Source organism: Nomascus leucogenys, chromosome 19, assembly GCF_006542625.1.
Source record: "Nomascus leucogenys isolate Asia chromosome 19, Asia_NLE_v1, whole genome shotgun sequence".
NCBI classification, from domain to species: Eukaryota; Metazoa; Chordata; class Mammalia; order Primates; family Hylobatidae; genus Nomascus; species Nomascus leucogenys.
The window spans coordinates 28,837,338-28,854,749 of NC_044399.1; the positions used below are offsets into that span (position 1 = coordinate 28,837,338).

Here is a 17,412-nt window from a genome sequence, read left to right on the forward strand (position 1 = left end):
CTTGTTAACCTTCTGTCTCGTGGATCTGTCTAATGTTGACAGAGAGGTGTTACAGTCTCCCATTATTATAGTGTGGGAGTCTAAGTCTCTTTGTAGGTCTCTAAGGACTTGCTTTATGAATCTGGGTGCTCCTGTATTGGGTGCATATATATTTAGGATAGTTAGCTCTTCTTGTTGAATTGATCCCTTTACCATTATGTAATGGTCTTCTTTGTCTCTTTTGATCTTTGTTGGTTTAAAGTCTGTTTTATCAGGGACTAGGATTGCAACCCCTACTTTTTTTTTTTTTTTTTTTTTTTGCTTTCCATTTGCTTGGTAGATCTTCCTCCATCCCTTTATTTTGAGCCTATATGTGTCTCTGCACCTGAGATGGGTCTCCTGAATACAGCACACTGATGGGTCTTGACTCTTTATCCAATTTGCCAGTCTGTGTCTTTTAATTGAGGCACTTAGCCCATTTACATTTAAGGTTAGTATTGTTACATGTGAATTTGATCCTGTCATTATGATGTTAGCTGGTTATTTTGCCTGTTAATTGATGCAGTTTCTTCCTATCATCAATGGTCTTTACAATTTGGCATGTTTTTGCAGTGGCTGGTACCAGTTGTTTCTTTCCATGTTTAGTGCTTCCTTCAGGAGCTCTTGTAAGGCAGGCCTGGTGGTGACAAAATCTCTCTGCATTTGCTTGTCTGTAAAGGATTTTATTTCTCCTTCACTTATGAAGCTTAGTTTGGCTGGACATGAAATTCTGGGTTGAAAATACTTTTCTTTAAGAATTTTGAATATTAGCCCCCACTCTCTTCTGGCTTGTAGGGTTTCTGCAGAGAGAACCACTGTTAGTCTGATGGGCTTCCCTTTGTGGGTAACTCGACCTTTCTCTCTGGCTGTCCTTAACATTTTTTCCTTGATTTCCACCTTGGTGAATCTGACAATTATGTGTCTTAGGGTTGCTCTTCTCAAGGAGTATCTTAGCGGTGTTCTCTGTATTTCCTGAATTTGAATGTTGGCCTGCCTTGCTAGGTTGGGGAAGTTCTGCTGGATAATATTCTCAAGGGTGTTTTCCAACTTGGTTCCATTCTCCCCGTCACTTTCAGATACACCAATCAAACGTAGATTTGGTCTATTCATATAGTCCCATATTTCTTGGAGGTTTTGTTTGTTTCTTTTTACTCTTTGTTCTCTAACCTTGTCTTCTCACTGTATTTCATTAATTTGATCTTCAGTCAGTGATACCTGTTCTTCCACTTGATCGAATTGGCTATTGAAGCTTGTGCATGTGTCACGAAGTTCTCGTGCCATGGTTTTCAGCTCCATCAGGTCATTTATGGTCTTCTCTACACTGTCTATTCTAGTTAGCCATTTGTCTAACCTTTTTTCAAGGCTTTTCGCTTCCTTGAGATGGGTTTGAACATGCTCCTTTAGGTCGCAGAAGTTTGTTATTACTGACCTTCTGAAGCCTACTTCTGTCAATTTGTCAAAGTCATTCTCCATCCAGCTTTGTTCCATTGCTGGTGAGGAGCTGTGATCCTTTGGAGGAGAAGAGGTGCTCTGGTTTTTAGAATTTTCAGCTTTTCTGCTCTGGTTTCTCCCCATCTTTGTGGTTTTATCTACCTTTGGTCTTTGATGTTGGTGACCTACAGATGGGGTTTTGGTGTAGATGACCTTTTTGTTGATGTTGATGCTATTCCTTTCTGTTTGTTAGTTTTCCTTCTATCATTCAGGTCCCTCAGCTGCAGGTCTGTTGGAGTTTGGTGGAGGTCCACTCCAGACCCTGTTTGCCTGGGTATCACCAGCAGAGGCTGCAGAACAGCAAATATTGCAGAACAGCAAATATTGCTCCCTGATCCTTCCTCTGGAATCATCCCAGAGGGGCACCCACCTATATGAGGTGACTGTTGGTCCCTGCTGGGAGGTGTCTCCCAGTTAGGCTACACAGAGGTGAGGGACCCACTTGAGGAGGCAGTCTGTCCATTCTCAGAGCTCAAACGCCATGCTGGGAGAACCACTGCTCTCTTCAGAGCTGTCAGACATGGACGTTTAAGTCTGCAGAAGTTGTTTGCTGCCTTTTGTTCAGCTATGCCCTGCCCACAGAGGTGGAGTCTAGAGGCAGCAGGCCTTGTTGACCTGTGGTGGGCTCTGCCCAGTTCGAGCTTCCTGGCCTACTCAAGCCTCAGCAATGGTGGACACCCCTCCCCAAGCCAGGCTGCCACCTTGCAGTTCGATCTCAGACTGCTGCACTAGCAGTGAGCAAGGCTTTGTGGGCATGGGACCTGCTGAGCTAGGCATGGGTGAGAATCTCCTTGTCTGCCAGTTGCTAAGACCTTGGGAAAAGTGCAGTATTTGGGCAGGAGTGTCCCATTTTTCCAGGTAGTCTGTCAAGGCTTCCCTTGGCTAGGAAAGGGAAATCCCCTGACCCCTTGCACTTCCCAGGTGAGGTGACGCCCTGCACTGCTTCAGCTCACCCACTGTGGGCTGCACCCACTGTCCAACCAGTCCCAGTGAGATGAACCAGGTACCTCAGGTGGAAATGCAGAAATCTCCCATCTTCTGCATCGATCACACTGGGAGCTGCAGACTGAAGCTTTTCCTATTTGGCCATCTTGGAGTGCCTCTCCTTTCGTTCTGCTCTTTAACAACTTTTCTATCTTCCCCATCATCATCACCACCACACCACCATCCATCATCACTAACATTTACTGACTATTCTAGACTGCATTACATGCATTACATAGATTAATTTCAGAGCAAGAAGTAATCATAGGGCATCATTTAGTTCAACTTGAAGATATCTTACATATGAGGAAACTAAGATTAAGTAGGGTTAAATTATTTGTCAGCAAGTCTGTGGCAAAACAGGGACCAGGACCCAGCATAAAGAAATAATGTATACTGCATGAGGAACGTAGGCTGGATTCACCAGGGAAAAGAGAAGACTTTTCCCCCTTAGACACTGTCAGGTGACTTTTCAAAAAGTATATATAGCAGTGGCAACTCTCACCCTAAATTTATCAGTTAGTCCCTTTCCTCATATTTTCATAAGAACTAAATATTATCAATCTTGTTAAGTTTTGCCAGTCCAATGAATGAAGATAGTATTGTGTTTTATTTTGCATTTTCATGATTATTGGTGAGGTTAAACATCTTTTCATATGTTATTTGGGGATGTACATTGTATTTTCTCTTGTATGAATTACTTATTTGTATATCTGCCTATTTTTCTATTATCAGTATGTTTCTTATCAATGTACAAGGGCTTTTGCTACCTTAGGGGTATTAGCTCTTTGGCTTGCAACTATTCATTTCTAATTTATCATTTGACTTTCAGGTTTCTTAATTTTTCTCTTAAATGTTCTCTTCAATTCATTTTTCTTTCAGCTCCTTAAGTGTGTGGCATTCCCAGGCATGACTGAGGCTTCAAGTGGCATCCCTGACATATCTTTTTGAAGATGGTATTTCATCAAGAGTCAGAATTAAGTTTTTACATTTACTTCATTATGATGCTAAAAAGGCTAATTTCAGCAGTTCTAATGGAAGGGCTTAATGTTTCTCTGAAGAGCATAGAGATATTTGTAATACTCACCCTCAGTTGGTAGTTGGGTCATGAGTTCCTCAAGTTCCTCATCCTTGATTTTAGTTCCCATGTTTTCCAAAAAAGTCTCCACTTTTTTTATTTTGACCCTTGGCCCTTAAGGAAGAAGGGCATGGAATCAGAATATGAGTGTTATTGTTTAAGAGTGAAAAATGTTAATCATGGTCATGCATCAGAAACCCCAATTGGAGGGTAAAGTACAAGAATACAAAGAAACTATTAACGTGTGTGTGTGTGTGTGTATCTCCTCAGATTGTGTGTGTGTGTGTATCTCTTTAGATTTAGATATGTCAGTTAAAAGTTGGAAAGAATTGAGAAAGATAACTGCTGAATTGTTAACAGTATTTACCTTTATAGGGAGGGGATTTGTGGAAGATAGGAGAACTTACACTTCTTTTTTTCTTTTCAAAACCGGGTTTTGCTCTGTAGCCCAGGATGGAACTGCAGCCTTGAACTCCTGGGCTCCAGCAATCCTTCTGCCTCAGCCTCCTAAGTAGGTAGGACTATAGGAACGTGTCACCATGCCCAGCTAATTTTAAAATTTTTTGTAGAGATGGGGTCCCACTATATTATCCAGGCTGGTCTTAAAATCCTGGCCTCAAGCGATCTGCCTGCCTAGGTCTCCCGAAGTGCTGAGATTACAGGCAAGAGCCACTGCGCCAGACTGTATCAGTTTTTTTTTTTTTTTTAAAGTGGTTAGAGTTGCATAATTTTCTTGTATTATTTTAGTGTTCTAAAACATCTTTTTCTAATTAACAATTGAAATAATAATTACTTACACAGAGTTAGTACGGAAAGATAGGGTATTTCTCTTAATACTGATCCAGGGGGTTCTGCTTTGGTTTTCCCTGAGAGGTCAACAGAGAGGAGCAGGCAAGTCTAATGACTTGTGGTTGAAACAACAACTAATTTACTTCCTATAGTGATATGATTCTTTAACTTATATCCCAAAAGGCCAATGCATCCAAAGAAGAATGGTAAGTTATGTCCTAACAACGGATAAGTAAATTGGCAGGAAGTGAAGTTGGAACATTTAAAAGAAAATACCAAACATAGGAATTTTTTTACTTGCTCTTTCACCATGCTTCCTACTCACCGTTGAGGGCCTTCACACCTTTGAGCAATCTATTCTTATATACCTTTCCACTAGCTGTAAGATAAGACACAATTCAGAATACGGGTTATATGACAGGAAGACTAATAAAATCAGCACAAAGACAACACAACATCCATAATTTCAGGGAAAGAAACCCCTTCCAATTTGCTTGGAAGTTTCTTCTCTATTACATTTAAGAATGAAACCAAAGATGAAGAATACTTTCCCTGTTATAAATCTATCCATTGGTTGAATAAAATACAGTATTTCCCTGTTTCTGTCTTTTTCCTTCCTTTTCTTTCTTCCCTGGTTTCCTTCTCATTGGTCATGATGAGATTAGGCAGTGCTCCCAGGGGGACAGGATAATTTAGCCTGGATGGTGGGACACCCCCAGTGAAAGATGTTGCTAGCTTTCAGTATTAAAATATAAGCAACAAAAACAGGCAACAAGACTTTTTTTTTTTTTTTTTGAGAGATAGAGTCTTGCTCTGTTGCCCAGGCTGAAGTGCAGTGGCATGATCTTGGCTCACTGCAACCTCCATCTCCCAGGTTCAAGCAATTCTCCTGCCTCAGCCTCCCGTGTAGCTGGGATTACAGGCATATGCCACCATGCCCGGCCAATTTTTGTATTTTTAGTAGAGACGGGGTTTCACCATGTTGGCCAGGCTGTTCTCGAACTCCTGACCTCTTGATCTGCCCACCTTGGCCTCCCAAAGTGCTGGGAGCCACCGCGTCTGGCCAAGATGTCTTTTAGTGTGATAACTGTGTTTTCTAAAGGAGGTTTACTGGGCATATACATGTGTAATTTAAGAAGTTTTCACACACAAGCCCCTAAATCCAAGTTTCAAAGGATGTGGTAAATACTCACTGCGAATTGGCAGAGTTTTCAGCAGCTTCTTGTGCTCCTCATCAGTGAGTACAAGCCCCATTTTCCTCAGCTCATTCCCCAGATTACTGACATTAACTTTTTCTCCTTTGGAAAGACGGGAATTGTTAATATGTAAGAATTTTAGGAAGAGAATAGTGATTTCAAATTATGAAAAAATTACCGGCCAGGCGCAGTGGCTCACGCCTGTAATCCCAGGACTCTGGGAAGCCGAAGTGGGTGGAGCACCTGAGGTCAGGAGTTCAAGACCAGCCTGGCCAACATGGTGAAACCCTGTCTCTACTAAAAATACAAAAATTAGCCAGGTGTGGTGGCAGGCACCTGTAATCCCAGCTACTCGGGAGGCTGAGGCAGGAGAATCGCTTGAACCCAGGAGGTGGAGGTTGCAGTGAGCCAAGATGGCGCCATTGCACTCTAGCCTGGGCAACAAGAGTGAGACTCTGTTTCAGAAAAAAAGAAACAAACAAACAAACAAAAACAAAACAAAAAAAACAAGCAAACCTCTACATAATATAAGTCTACAGGAAAAATCCCAAATCAAAGAGTAAGGTTATGAAACAAACATTTAACCATTACATTTGTAGGGGTGTCAATTTAGCATGTTAGTAATAGTCTGAAGAGAAAACTACTATTTAAATATATTTTTTAAGAGAGGTTTTTGCTCTGTCTCCCAGGCAGGAGTGCAGTGGTAATCATAGCTTACTGCAGCCTAAAACTCCTGGGCTCAGCTGCCTCAGCCTCCCAAGTAGCTGGGACTACAGGCACATGCCACCATGTCCAGCTAATTTTTTTTTTTTTTAGAGATATGGTATTGCTTTGTTGCCCCAGGCTGGTCTTGAACTCCTGGCCTCAAGTGATCCTCCTGCCTCAGCCTCTCAAAGTGCTGGGTTTACAGCCATGAGCCCACATGCCCAGCCAAAATCTACTGTTTAAAAACACTTAAATTTTTTTCTCTATAGAGCATTAAGGTCTTAGTTAAAAATGAATGCCCTTCTCACCATGACTTCTGACTTACCTGTAAAAGCTTTTGCTTCATCCATCACCACATTCACATCAACCATTTCATTTTCTGTAAGACAAGACAAGTCAGACATAGAGACCAAATCTTAGACAACTGACGTGAAAATTTAAGTTGTAATATAAAGGTTGGAATTCAGCTATTTCTCCTAATTTTCTCTAGTAACTCTTTTAACTCAAAGTGAAGAAGAAACAGAAGATAGAAAAAGATCAAGCTGTAAGTTTAAAGTGAACACCTACTTAATTAATACCACTTTCTATAAAGTATCAAATGACTCAACATTGAGATAAAGCAAGTTTAATAGTAATCCCTTCTATAGGCTTTTCTCTTCCTTCAGACCCATAAGGGCAGCATATTTTAATATACATGATTGAATTTGAAACCTAGAAGTCACTTATGTACATAAACAGTGAACCTTTAAACCTTGAAGGAATGCTAGCTTCTTAATCTCCAAATTTTGCTTATGTTCCCACCTCTACCCCTCAAGACTGTAATCTACTTGAGTGCAGAAATTATGCCTTAATTTTATTATACTACTGGGTTTAAATTTTCCACTCGCTAGTTCATTGTTTCGCATATAGTATGTGCTAGCTAAACAAATGAAAAAATTCAGTGGTATGGAAATAGTCACACTGTTGGATGAGAAAAAAATTGTCATTAAAAAAAATAAAGAATTCTAAAAAATACCTCATCAGTAACAATATTTTCCAGCAGGAAGCATTTTTGAGGACCCCTAGCTAAACATGTAGGGACAACATTACAATTAAAAAGTAATTTATGGTGACGTTTTTCATGATAGGAGGAAGGGCCAGACAAAATTATGGATAATTATCAATGTCGTTAAGCCCAGGGAGTGTGAGGTTTTAAACTGCAAATTACGGCTGGGCAGGGTGGCTCATGCCTGTAATCCCAGCACTTTGGGAGGGCAAGGCATGCAAATCACTTGAGGTCAGGAGTTTGAGACCAGCCTGGCCAACATGAGGAAACCTTGCTTCTATTAAAAATACAAAAATTAGGTCGGGTGAGGTGGCTCATGCCTGTAATCCCAGCATTTTGGGAGGCCGAGGCGGGTGGATCACTTGAGGTCAGGAGTTGGAGACCAGCCTGGCCAACAAGGTGAAACAACACAATATTATATTGTATTGTAATTATTATAAACAATACAAATAATTATTTGTATTTTTAAATACAAAAAATTAGCCGTGCGTGGTGGCGGTTGCCTGTAATCCCAGCTACTCGGGAGGCTGAGGCAGGAGAATTGCTTGAAGCTGGGAGGCGGAGGTTGCAGTGAGCTGAGATCGCACCACTGCACTCCAGCCTAGGCGACAGAGGGAGACTCCATCTCAAAAACAAAGAAAAAACAAACAAACAAAAAACGAACCTACAAAAATTAGCTGGGTGTGGTAGTGCATGCCCATAATCCCAGCTACTTGGGAAACGGAGGCATGAGACTCGCTTGAACCCGGGAGGTGGAGATTGCAGTGAGCCGAGACTACACCACTGTACTCCAGCCGGGTGTGAGCAAGACTCAGTCTCAACAAAACAAAACAAAAAACTACAAATTAGGCCAAAACTGTTTTCTACGTTAGGGCCAGCTACAGGTGAAGGTAGCATGGAGGATGTCTGCTGATAGCAGTGGCCTACTTTAGTTACACCTGCCCATCGCTAGTTGAGAACAGAAACCCTGAATTAGGGGAGAAAAATTATTTATTTTGGGTTGGCATGTGCTGGCTCTACTGAAAGATGTGCTATCTGGCTCTCTAATGGAAGCTTGTTTTTCAAGGGGAAGAGCCATCTAATAACGAAATCTTAGCCAGGGTCTCATTCCTTAGCAATTTCTTCCTAATGAATTATTCTGGCTTTGCCTCCGACAGTTTTGTCTAGTTAAAACGGTCTTACTGAGTTATTAATAAAACTTTGTCTTATTATAAAAAGGTTTACTTGGGAAGGAGGGAGGGAAGGAAGGAAGGGAGGGAGGGAAGGAAAGAGGGAAGGAGGTAGGAGAATATATGAAGCAAGTATGGCAAAATAGTAGCATTTATTAACTCTGGCCAGTGGGCACACAATGTTTGTTATATTGTTCTCTGTTTTCAGGTATGTTTGAAATATTTCATAAGCTTTTCAAAGAGGTTAAAAAATAGGTTTACTTTCAGGAGCCTTCCTACAGAAGCCCTGCATTTCTCCTAGGTACAGTGGTATCTGAAACACTTACCATCAACAGGCAGATGGTTCAGTAGGTCCTCATATTCCTCTTTCCCAACTTCGATTTCCATATTATTTAGAAGAGTTTCCAGATTACTGACATTGACTTTTTTTCCTTAGGAATTAAGAGGATGGAATAAGAAAAACAAGTAATTTGAAGAAGTGGAAGATGCCAGCTTTATTATTATTATTATTTTTGAGATGGAGTTTCACTCTTGTTGCCCAGGTTGGAATGGCGTGATCTCAGCTCACTGCAACCTCTGCCTCCCGGGTTCAAGCAATTCTCCTGCCTCAGCCTCCCAAGTAGCTGGGATTACAGGTGCGTGCCACCACGCTCAGCTAATTTTTGTATTTTCAGTAGAGATGGGGTTTCACCATGTTGGCCAGGCTGGTCTCAAACTCCTGACCTCAGGTGATCTGCCCGCCTTGGCCTCCCAAAGTTTTGGGATAACAGGTGTGAGCCACTGTGCCCGGCTCAGAAGATGCTAGCTTTAAATATGCATTTATATTAAGTGGAGAGTGAAATAATATATTGGCCACTCAGTGTCAGAGTTGAGAAGAGAAAATGCTCCCTCAATATTGAGCTATAATTTTCAATTGAAGTAATCATGGAGGAAAAAGAATTAGACAAATTTGATAAATTGTGATAAAGATAACAAACCTAAATGAAAGCAGAATTTCTTTTTCTTTTCTTTCTTTTTTTTTTTTTTTGAGATGGAGTTTCGCTCTTGTTGCCGAGGCTGGAGTGCAATGGCACGATCTTGGCTCACCGCAACCTCTGCCTTCAAATGATTAGGTTCAAATGATTCTCCTGCCTCAGCCTCCCGAGTAGCTGGGATTACAGGCATGCGCCACCATGCCCAGCTAATTTTTGTGTTTTTAGTAGAGATGGGGTTGCTCCATGTTGGTCAGGCTGGCCTTGAACTCCCGACCTCAGATGATCTGCCCACCCTGGCCTCCCAAAGTGCTGGAATTACAGGCATGAGCCATGGCGCCTGGCCCAGAATTTCTTTTTCTTTTTAAGATAGGATTTTTTTCTGTCGCCCATGCTGGAGTGCAGTGGCATGATCCTGGCTCCCTGCAGCCTCGACCTCCTGGGCTCAAGTGATCCTCCCACTTCAGCCTCCCAAGTAGCTGGGGCCACAAATGCATGCCAGCAGGCCAGCTAATTTTCTTATTTTTTGAAGAGATGTGGTCTCCCTAAGTTGCCCAGGCTGCTCTTGAACTCCTGGGTTCAAGTGATCCTCCTGCCTTGACCTCTTAAAGTGCTTATATTACAGGTGTGAGCCATCATACATGCTGAAAGCAGAATTTCAAACTTGCTACAGTGACGTATTACTAACAGTCACTTGCTCAAATATAATTATACCAAAGGAAGAATGGTAGGTTATGAGGCATACATTCAGAATCAGTAAACAGTGGAATAGTGAGATTCTAATCAGTGAGAAATTCAAAAAAGCAAATGTAAAGCCCAGTACATTTTAGCTGCTGTTTTCATATTCTTACCTTTGAAAGGCTTCACACTATCCAGTAATTTTTTCTTATACACCTTTCCATCTGTAAGATATGGTAAAATTCAAGTCAAAAAGAGGATAAGAAACTCTTTTTATAAGACATGATTCACCTAGAAATTTATTCTATTTCGCCCTCAAATAATAACAAAAGATAAGAACTGCTCTCAATGTGGTCAATCTGTCCCCTAGTTGAAACACATGCCAGTAGTTGATGTGCCCTACAAACACACACACACACACACACACACACACACACACACACACACGTGCTGCTTCTGCTGCTTTTTTTTTTTTTGAGACAGAGTCTTGCTCTGTCACCCAGGCTGGAGTGCAGTGGTGCTATCTTGGCTCACAGTAACCTCCATCTCCCGATTTAAGTGATTCTCCTGCCTCAGCCTCCCGAGCAGCTGGGATTACAGGCATGCACCACCATGCCTGGCTAATTTTTGTATTTTTAGTAGAGACAGAGTTTCATCATGTTGGCCAGGCTGGTCTCAAACTTTTGGCCTCAAGTGATCCACCTGCCTTGGCCTCCCAAAGTGTTGTGAGCCACTGCGGCCAGCTGGTGCTGCTGCTTTTTTTTTTTTTTTTTTTTTTACTTTCTTCTTGTTCTTCTTTTCTTGCACTTTGCCTTTCTCTCCTTTCCCTGACTATGCTCTAGGCCCATGAAGTGTTCCTATCTTTATCCCTAATGGAGGATCCTAAAGGGATGATATGAAAAATAGTTATCAACTTGAACAGTAATAAAAAACAATATTTAAATAAAAAATTAAAAACTGTTTTTGTTTTCTGAACAAACTCTTTCCATAAACGGAGGTGAAATTCAATTAGAACAGAAACAGAGGGCTTGTGCACCACCCCACCTCAGGCTCTATCCTATGGCAGGAGAATCTGTAGTACTGAAAAACCCCTCAATGCCTGGCATTGTCTGTATAGTATACTACAGTGTCTGTAGTAGTCCCTGATACAGTCCATCTGCATTCTCCTTCCTGCTCTCTCAGAACCAAACTCCTAAGTAGGCTGCAATTCTCATAACTGGCCCTTTGAGAGAACAATCTGGAGGAAATGCTAGACAAAATGAGTAATCACAGCTTTAAGAATATGTGGGATGGGCCAGGCGTGGTGGCTCACGCCTGCAATCCCAGCACTTTGGGAGGCTGAGCCGGGCAGGTCACTTGAGGTCGGGAGTTCAAGACCAGCCTGGCCAACATGGTGAAACCCCGTCTCTACTAAAAATACAAAAATTAGCCATGTGTGGTGGTGGGTGCCTGTAATCCCAGTTACTCGGGAGGCTGAGGCAGGACAATCGCTTGAACCCGAGAGATGGAGGTTGCAGTGTGTGGAAATCGTGCCACTGCACTCCAGCCTGGGCGACAGAGCCAGATTCCGTCACATACACACACACACACAAAAGAATATGAGGGATGAATTCAAATGGGTACTCAGCATTTGCTGCCCAGGGTGCTACTTCTGCCTCAAGGGCACTATCCCCCTTGGCAATGTGCAGCCTTACTCTTGCCTGGGGAAAACTGGGGCAAAGAGCAATGGGAGGAAAGGATATCTACATGGGGTCTCTAGAACCAGGCAGGAGGCACAGTTCTGAAGCACAGGCTAACCTCTAGGGTCTTTGTGGGTAGTTCTGTGCAAGTGCCCTGTAGGTGGAACTTTTGAGGGGCTGTTTGTGCTACTGACCAGGTGGGATACTGACAGTATAAGCACACAGTCCTGGAGGCCCCTGCTCTCAGGTGGTTTTCCCTTTTAATTGATGGATTGTGGGGAGATACAAGGGCTAACACGGGAGGGACTGAGAATGTTGGGTGCATCGGGGGCTACAGAAGAATTTAGCTGTGCAGCTATTACAATATTTAGCAGAGGCCTACTCACTGAATGCGAAAGAGAACTTTCTCATTTCCAAATTAAAACACAAGTGACAAGAATAGGGTTTCTTTCTTTTTTTTTTTTTTGAGATGGCATCTCACTGTGTTGCCCAGTATCTTGGCTCGCTGCAACCTTTGCCTCCCGAGCTCAAGTGATTCTCATGCCTCAGCCTCCCAAGTAGGGGACTATAGGCACCTGTCATCACACCCCACTTTTTTTTTTTGTATTTTTAGTAGAGACAGGGTTTCACCATTTTGGCCAGGCTGGTCTCAAACTACTGACCTCAGCTGATCCAGTCACCTTGGCCTCCCAAAGTATTGGGATTACAGGTGTGAGCCCACACGCCTGGCCAAGAACAGGGTTTCTTATGCCAGAATTTCATTTTTTACGGGGTGTAATGGTTAATACTGAGTGTTAACTTGATTGGATTGAAGGATGCAAAGTATTGATCCTGGGTGTGTCTGTGGGGGTATTGACAAAGGAGATTAACATTTGAGTCAGTGGGCTGGGAAAGGCAGACCCACCCTTAATCTGGGTGGGCACAAGCTAATCGGCTGCCAGCGTGGCTAGAATATAAAACAGGCAGAAAAATATGAAAAGACAAGACTGGCCTAGGCTCCCAGCCTACATCTTTCTCCTGTGCTGGATGCTTCCTGTCCTTGTACATTGGACTTCAAATTCTTCAGTTTGGGGACTTGGACTGGCTCTCCTTGCTCCTCAGCTTGCAGATGGCCTATTGTGGGTCCTTGTGATCGTGTGAGTTAATACTCCTTAATAAATCTATCTATCTGTCTGTCTGTCTATCTATCTATCTATCTATCTATCTATCATCTATCTATCTATCTATCTCTCCCACTAGTTCTGTCCCTCCAGAGAACCCTGACTAACAAAGGGGGTTTCTCACAGTTATTGTCCAGAAGCCTATGATACCACAGCTCCATGCACAAGCACCATGATGGTATGCTAAATACTCACCACAGACTGGCAGAGTTTTTAACAGCATCGAGTGTTCTTTTTCTGTTAGTTCAATCCCCATGTTTCTCAGCACATTTTTAAGGTTATCAGCTTCAACCTTTTCTCCTTTGAATAGATGGGAATTGTTTCAGAAGACAATATTAAGAGACTTAATTATTCCAAGTTATAAAAAAGTATAATCCAGTACAGCACTATTTCTAACTGCACAATGAGGTATAAATACATGAGTTGACTTCACTTACATAAAGTTATTTTGAGATTCAGTACCTGAAAGCATTCTTTAATCCAAATAAACAGATGACACTTCCGTTCTGGGTATGAGCCAGGATAGCATGGAGTAACAGGGGGGTGGCATAATTGCTCAGTGACTTATGATGTGCTATGGCTTGAATGTTTGTGTCCCTTCCAAAATTCATGTTGAAACTTAACCCACCATGCAACAGTATTAACAGGTAGGGCCTTTAGGGGTGGTTAGGTCATACAGGTTCCTCGCTTCTGAAATGGATTAATGCCCCTATAACAGAGGTCTCATACAACAATCAGCCCCTTTTTTTTGCCTGTCTGCTCTTCCCCATGTGAGGACACAGTGTTTAAGGCACCATCTTGAGGCATAGAGCAACCTTTGCCAGACATCAAATGTGTCTTGATCTTGGACTTCTCAGCCCCTAGAACTTTGAGAAAGCAATTTCTATCATTTTTGAATCACCCAGTTTGTGATATTTTGTTATAGCAGCATGAATGGACTAAGACAGATGGTATATAGAATCTATGTAATTCTAGCTGCAAGTAATATTTCTGTTTCTGCTTCATGGCCTGAATTATGGGACTAATTGTTCATAGTGATCACATTTCCTTTGTGAAAACTTCATACTCAGATTCACTGTGTTCACCAATATTTTGGTTCTTTAAACACTAGTGAAATGAACACATTATTGGCCTACACATTAGACAAGTTAATACCTCTTTTTGAGAGTACCCACACTTTTCCTAAATCTTTAATATTCCAAAATGTTGTCAACAAGACAAAATTATCAATAAATGGTAAAAGAGCAGAATGAATTTATCGATTTCTGGAGGGGGTAAACTACTGCTTTAAAAGGTAGTTATCTATAAAGCATTAAGATCTCAATTTTATTATGTCTTATATAAATTCCCACTCACCTGTAAAAGCTTTTGCTGCATCCATCAAGACATCCAGGTCAACCTTTTCATTTTCTGTAAGAAAACTCAGAATTTAGATTCAGAGTTGAAGCTACTGAAAATTAAAAAATTATATAAAATTCTTAAATTGAAATTTAGTGAACAGAATTACAGTAATTTTTAATGCATTATTCTAGAATTTTTATTATTTTTTCAATCCAAAGGAGCACATACTAGAGGAAAAAAGATTCAAGCTTTAAGTATATATTCATTCAACTTAATTGAATGCTTGTTTTTATTTTACGAACTGTTAGCTGTTAAAAATATTCAGAGCATTATGGTGAATGAAGTTTTGTTTGTCTGAAGTTAGCGCCATCCTACAGGTCAGCCCTCCTCCTTTCAGATCTAGTTCTCTTGCATTGAGTGCAAGGCTGAGATGTGTTAGAGCAAGTGTTCCCAGCGTGTGGGCCATGGACCTCTATATTCACCCAATACCCTTTGCCGTTTTCACTGTGTTGACATTTGTACTGATGGTGCAAAACAATGTTGGACAAAACTGCTGCATCTTTGCATGAATGAAGGCAGTGACAATTAAGTATACTAGCAGTCACTGCGTCCTTCACTGTACATACTTGTAGTAAGATGTCCTTGGCAAAGCAGCAAAAGTTATTAATTTTTATTAGATATTAACCCTTGAGTGCATGAAACACTTAAGCTGCAATCTGAACTATGATGATTTCCTGAGGAAAAGAACTTGTATGATTGTTTGAGTTGCAAGAAAACTAGCTGCTTTTTCATGGGATACCATTTTCACTGGAGAAAATGACTAACAGACAAAATATAGTTTTTCAGAGTTGGATATCTGCCAGACACCTTCTTGAAAATGAACAAAGTAATCTCATCATTTTAAGAAAAAAAAACCCTAACAACAGATGTTTTAATGGTTGAGTTCAAGCTTTCGAAGAGCAATTTGAATTTTGGAAACCTTATTATCTGTAATGTGACTTGATAGTTTCCCAATACTTAAATATTATTTTAATAAGAATGATGGTGATATTAGTAAATGTAGTTTTTCAAACAAGCCAGCATAATAACCAGCTAACACAATGACAGTATCAAATCCACACATATCAGTAATAATCTTGAAAGTAAATGGGGTAAATGGCTCACTTAAAAGGCACGGAGTGGCAAGATGGATAAAAAAGCAAGATCCAATGGTAGGCTGTCTTCAAGAGACATCTCACATGTAATGACACCCATAGGCTCAAAATAAAGGGATGGAGGAAAATCTTCCAAGCAAATGGAAATCAGGAAAAAGCAGGGGTTGCAATCCTAATTTCAGACCAAATGGACTTTAAATCAACAAAGATCAAAAAAGACAAAGAAGGGCATTACATAATGGTAAAGGGTTCAATTCAACAAGAAGACGTAACTATTCTAAATATATATGTACCCAACACAGGACTGTTCAGACTCATAAAGCAAATTCTTAGAGACCTACAAAGAGATTTAGATTCCCACACAATAATAGTGGGAGACTTCAGTACTCCACTGACAGTATTTGATCACTGAGGCAGAAAATTACCAAAGATATTCAGGACCTGAACTCAACATTGGACCAAATTGATCTGACAGACCTCTACAGAACTCTCTACCCCAAAACAACAGAATATACATTCTTCTCATTGCCACATGGCACATACTCTAAAATTGACCACATAATTGGACATAAAACAATTTTCAGGAAATAAAAAAGAACTGAAATATCAAACACACTTTCAGACCACCGTGCAATAAAAATGGAGGTCAAGAATAAGAAAATCACTCAAACCATGCAATTACACGGAAATTAAACAACATACTCCTGAATTACTTTTGCGTAAATAAAGAAATTAAGGCAGAAATCGATAAGTTCTTTGAAACTAATGAGAACAAAGATACAACATACCAGAATCTCTAGAATACAGCTAAGGCAGTATTAAGAGGGAAATTCATAGCACTAAACACCCATGTCAGAAAGTTAGGATGATCTTAAGTTAACAACACCACAACTGAAAGAATTAGAGAAGCAAGAGCAAATCAACCCCAAACCTAGCAGAAGACAAGAAATAACCAAAATCAGAGCTGTACTGAAGGAAATTGAGACTCTGAAAACCATTCAAAAGATCAGCAAAGCCAGGAGTTGGTTTTTTGAAAAAATTAAAAAGGCCACTAGCTAGACTAATAAAGAAGAGAAAGAAGATCCAAATAAACACAATAAGAAATGACAAAGGGGGTATTACCACTGACCCCACAGAAATAAAAATAAGCATCAGAAACTACAAACATGTCTACACACACAAACTAGAAAACCTAGAAGAGATGGATAAATTCCTGGACACATATACCTCCCAAAACTGAACCAGGAAGAAATTGATTCCCTGAACAGACAAATAATGAGCTCTGAAATTGAATCAGTAAATAGCCTACCAACCAAAAAAGCCCAGGACCAGATGAATTCACAGCTGAATTCTACCAGATGTGCAAAGAAGAGCTGGTACAATTCCTACTGAAACTATTCCAAAAAATTGAGGCTGCATCTAGTCATCCATCTTGGAGGAGGAACTGATTCTGACTTTTTGATTATTTTAGAGTAACGGTCTTTAGTCCCCATTAGCCCATCTCCTAACTTCTGAGTGTCCTGGCATCCTCCCTATGGATCTCCCAATTCCTGCAGGTCACAAAAGACAGGGGCTGTGGCATAGTCACCTGGGCCTCCCTGAATGGAGGGCATGGAGCAGTGAAGAGTGGAGCTAAGCACAGTTTGTGGGTGCAAGGAGACAAAGGCCCTGCCAGATCCCTGAAGCTATATTGTTATTTTAAAATGAATTAATATATAAGTATTATTAAATGTGTTTTAGTTTCTAATATAAATATTAATATATACCCACATGAACAGCATGAAGAAGTTTTTAAAAAATTATTGATTGATTGATTGATTGATTGATTTTTAACAGTGGTGTCTCTCTATGTTGCCCAGGCTGGTCTCAAACTCCCGGGCTCAAGAAATCCTCCCACCTTGGCCTCCCAAAGTGGGAGGATTACAGACATGAGCCACTGTGCCCAGCCACATAA

General features: G+C 40.9%; 1 protein-coding gene across 1 annotated transcript in view; it reads right to left on the reverse strand.

Annotated features, from left to right (window-relative positions):
* Positions 1-17,412, reverse strand: part of EFCAB3 (EF-hand calcium binding domain 3) — a 379,076-nt gene that overhangs the window by 60,581 nt on the left and 301,083 nt on the right. Inside the window, exons 17-20 of the mRNA XM_003270799.4 lie at positions 6,587-6,640; positions 5,554-5,658; positions 4,686-4,739; positions 3,581-3,685 (exon numbers count right to left, since the gene is read on the reverse strand). Of these exons, the coding sequence (XP_003270847.3) occupies positions 3,581-3,685; positions 4,686-4,739; positions 5,554-5,658; positions 6,587-6,640 (318 nt within the window). The remainder of the gene's footprint in view (positions 1-3,580; positions 3,686-4,685; positions 4,740-5,553; positions 5,659-6,586; positions 6,641-17,412) is intronic.